General features: G+C 36.8%; 1 protein-coding gene across 1 annotated transcript in view; it reads right to left on the bottom strand.

Moving 5' to 3' along the window:
- Positions 1–1,546: 1,546 nt before the first annotated feature.
- Positions 1,547–2,442, bottom strand: part of LOC119575939 — a 1,716-nt gene continuing 820 nt past the window's right edge. The window contains exon 2 of the mRNA XM_037923473.1: positions 1,547–2,336. Coding sequence (XP_037779401.1) covers positions 1,801–2,336 — 536 coding nt within the window. The 3' untranslated portion in view covers positions 1,547–1,800. The remainder of the gene's footprint in view (positions 2,337–2,442) is intronic.

The following is a 2,442-nucleotide window of genomic DNA, read 5'->3' as shown; positions in this document are numbered from 1 at the left end:
TTCCTTATTTTTTATTTCTACTTAAACAATCATTCTCTGTAAGAAAAACTGGTTGTACTTGCATACAATAATGTTCTATCCTGACCAAACATACTTTGATAAATAAATTATGGGCTAAAATACCCTGAACATAGAATTCAGGTTGAAAAAGAGCACAAAGATAAAAGAAAAAACCATCACAGCAAAGCAATGGCAGAATTTTGTCACAACATAATATCTGTTGCTAGAACTATGTCTTTTAGAGCATTTAAATTTCAGTTGGATTGAGCATGAGGTATATGTAAAATATTTTTGTAGGGAATGGGGGTATTTTATACATAATGTATATATGAAAGAAATTTCAGTGCAAAATGATTATAAAAAACACTAGGGTCACACCTTTCAAAATGGGGGGAGGGGGGGGGAAATGCATACACAAAATGTCAAAAAACATGAAAAAAAATCATACAACTAAAATAATGAGGGCTTTTAAAAAATCCAAATATATATTTTCTTCCTTACATCTATTTCAAAACAAAAAATATATATGGCAAACAAAGAGAGATAAGATCCAACAGGTTTTCCCATTATACATGTGCATCAATCTTCCTGGTATCATGTGTTCCTTTCACTTTGGTGATAAATTCAAAAGGCAATATTGCACACTGTAAAATGACTTTCTATTTTTCTTTTCAATTCAAGATATAAAAATCTTAACAATACTCCTTAAGTCTCTTATAAAGTTTATGGCTATAGGGATCCCAAATTACAATATTAAAATGCAAATTGAGAATAAGCTTTTTATATACTAAAAACAGCACCCCCTTATGTTACAAATGCAGATATATTTTTTTCACTGACAGAAAGTATGTAAAACCCTTTTTTTCTGATTTTTATTTATTTACACTAAATTCTCAGTTGCAACCACAAATATTGCAAAGTTGTTTAAAGGCTTTAAAATAAAATGCTTGGCTTCAGTTGTTTTAAATTTTAGTGTCTATATAGTAAATAAATTCTAACTGCAGAAGACCAAATTATCTGTCATCACATTATTCTCTGCATAATTAATACAAGAATATTTCAAAAGTAGAAATAAGTCCACAGCATACAAGTCTATGCATGCATACATATACATTTGTATGCTTTACAGAATATATGTGCAAAAGAGAGGGAGGGGAAAAGAGAGGGAGGGAGGGTGAGAGAGAGAGAGAGAGAGAGAGAGAGAGAGAGAGCGAGGAGAGGAGAGGAGAGGAGAGGAGAGGAGAGGAGAGGAGAGGAGAGGGGGAGGAGGAGGAGGAGGAGGAGGAAGAGGAGGAGGAGGAGGAGGAGGGGGACTAAGGAGTGAAAGAGAGAGAGAGAGAGAGAGAGAGAGAGAGAGAGAGAGAGAGAGAGAGAGAGAGAGAGAGAGAGAGAGACTAAGGAAAGAGGAGTGTGTGTGTGTGTGTGTGTGTGTGTGTGTGTGTGTGTGTGTGTGTGTGTGTGTGTGTGTGTGTGTGTGTGTGTGTGTGTGTGTGTGTGTGTGTGGTGTGTGTGTGTGTGTGTGTGTGTGTGGGGTGTGTGTGTGTGTGTGTGTGCGTGTGTGCGTGCGTGCGCGTGCGTGTGTGTGTGTGCGTGCATGCGTGTGCGTGCATGTGCGCGAGCGTTAATTTGAGTGTTAGTGTTAGTATGCATATGCATGTGTGCAAACATAGATCCTCAATGCAAAAGTTTATTTCCTTTTTATAATTCAAATTTTGATTAGTGAAACAAAACAGCTATATGCAGAAACTGTGTAAACCCACAATTCTCCACTAGTATCCTTAGGCTTCAAACCTAAATGAGCTAGAATCCAATAGTGACATAACATGATACAACTATAAACAAATATATAGCAAAATCTTCAACAAAACAAGTAAAGAGTGACAGAATCTGGGAATATGTAGTTATTGCTGACTGCTGTAAACCACACAACATCAAAGCAATGCTCAAGAAGCTAAAACAGCGACTAGTGTTTTCAACACTGAAGTTTTTCAACCACATTTTATGAACCTCCCAAAGAATGAATGGCAAGGCTAAACTATTTGATATTACATAGCCCAAATCTATGTACAACATGAGACAGACCAACAATGCCAAGGGTACAGGTGATGTGAAACAAGTGATGACTTTAGAATTAGTCTCACTTTGTGGACTCAAAAAACTTGCACTCTGCAGACCTGGGGAAGGAGTTGACAGCAGATTGTGCAAAGTTTCAAGGTCATTTGAGTTTGACCCAGAGACATCATTCTGCTGGTGTCTATTGCTTGTGGCATTGTGATTATGATTTGTGTTTGGCTGACTTCCAGTATCAACCAAGAGGGTAGGTTCGACTTTCAGGTCTGCAAAAGAAGGAGGATTACAGTTTAACATTTGGACAATATAAAACCCCTTTAAAAAATAGTTTCCAGAAGTTAGATGGAACATCATACACCATGTTGAAAAATC

Source organism: Penaeus monodon, chromosome 8 (assembly GCF_015228065.2).
Source record: "Penaeus monodon isolate SGIC_2016 chromosome 8, NSTDA_Pmon_1, whole genome shotgun sequence".
In the NCBI taxonomy this organism is placed as follows: Eukaryota; Metazoa; Arthropoda; class Malacostraca; order Decapoda; family Penaeidae; genus Penaeus; species Penaeus monodon.
Note: the sequence above shows the minus strand (reverse complement) of the source record. Positions and strands in the feature narration are given on the sequence as shown.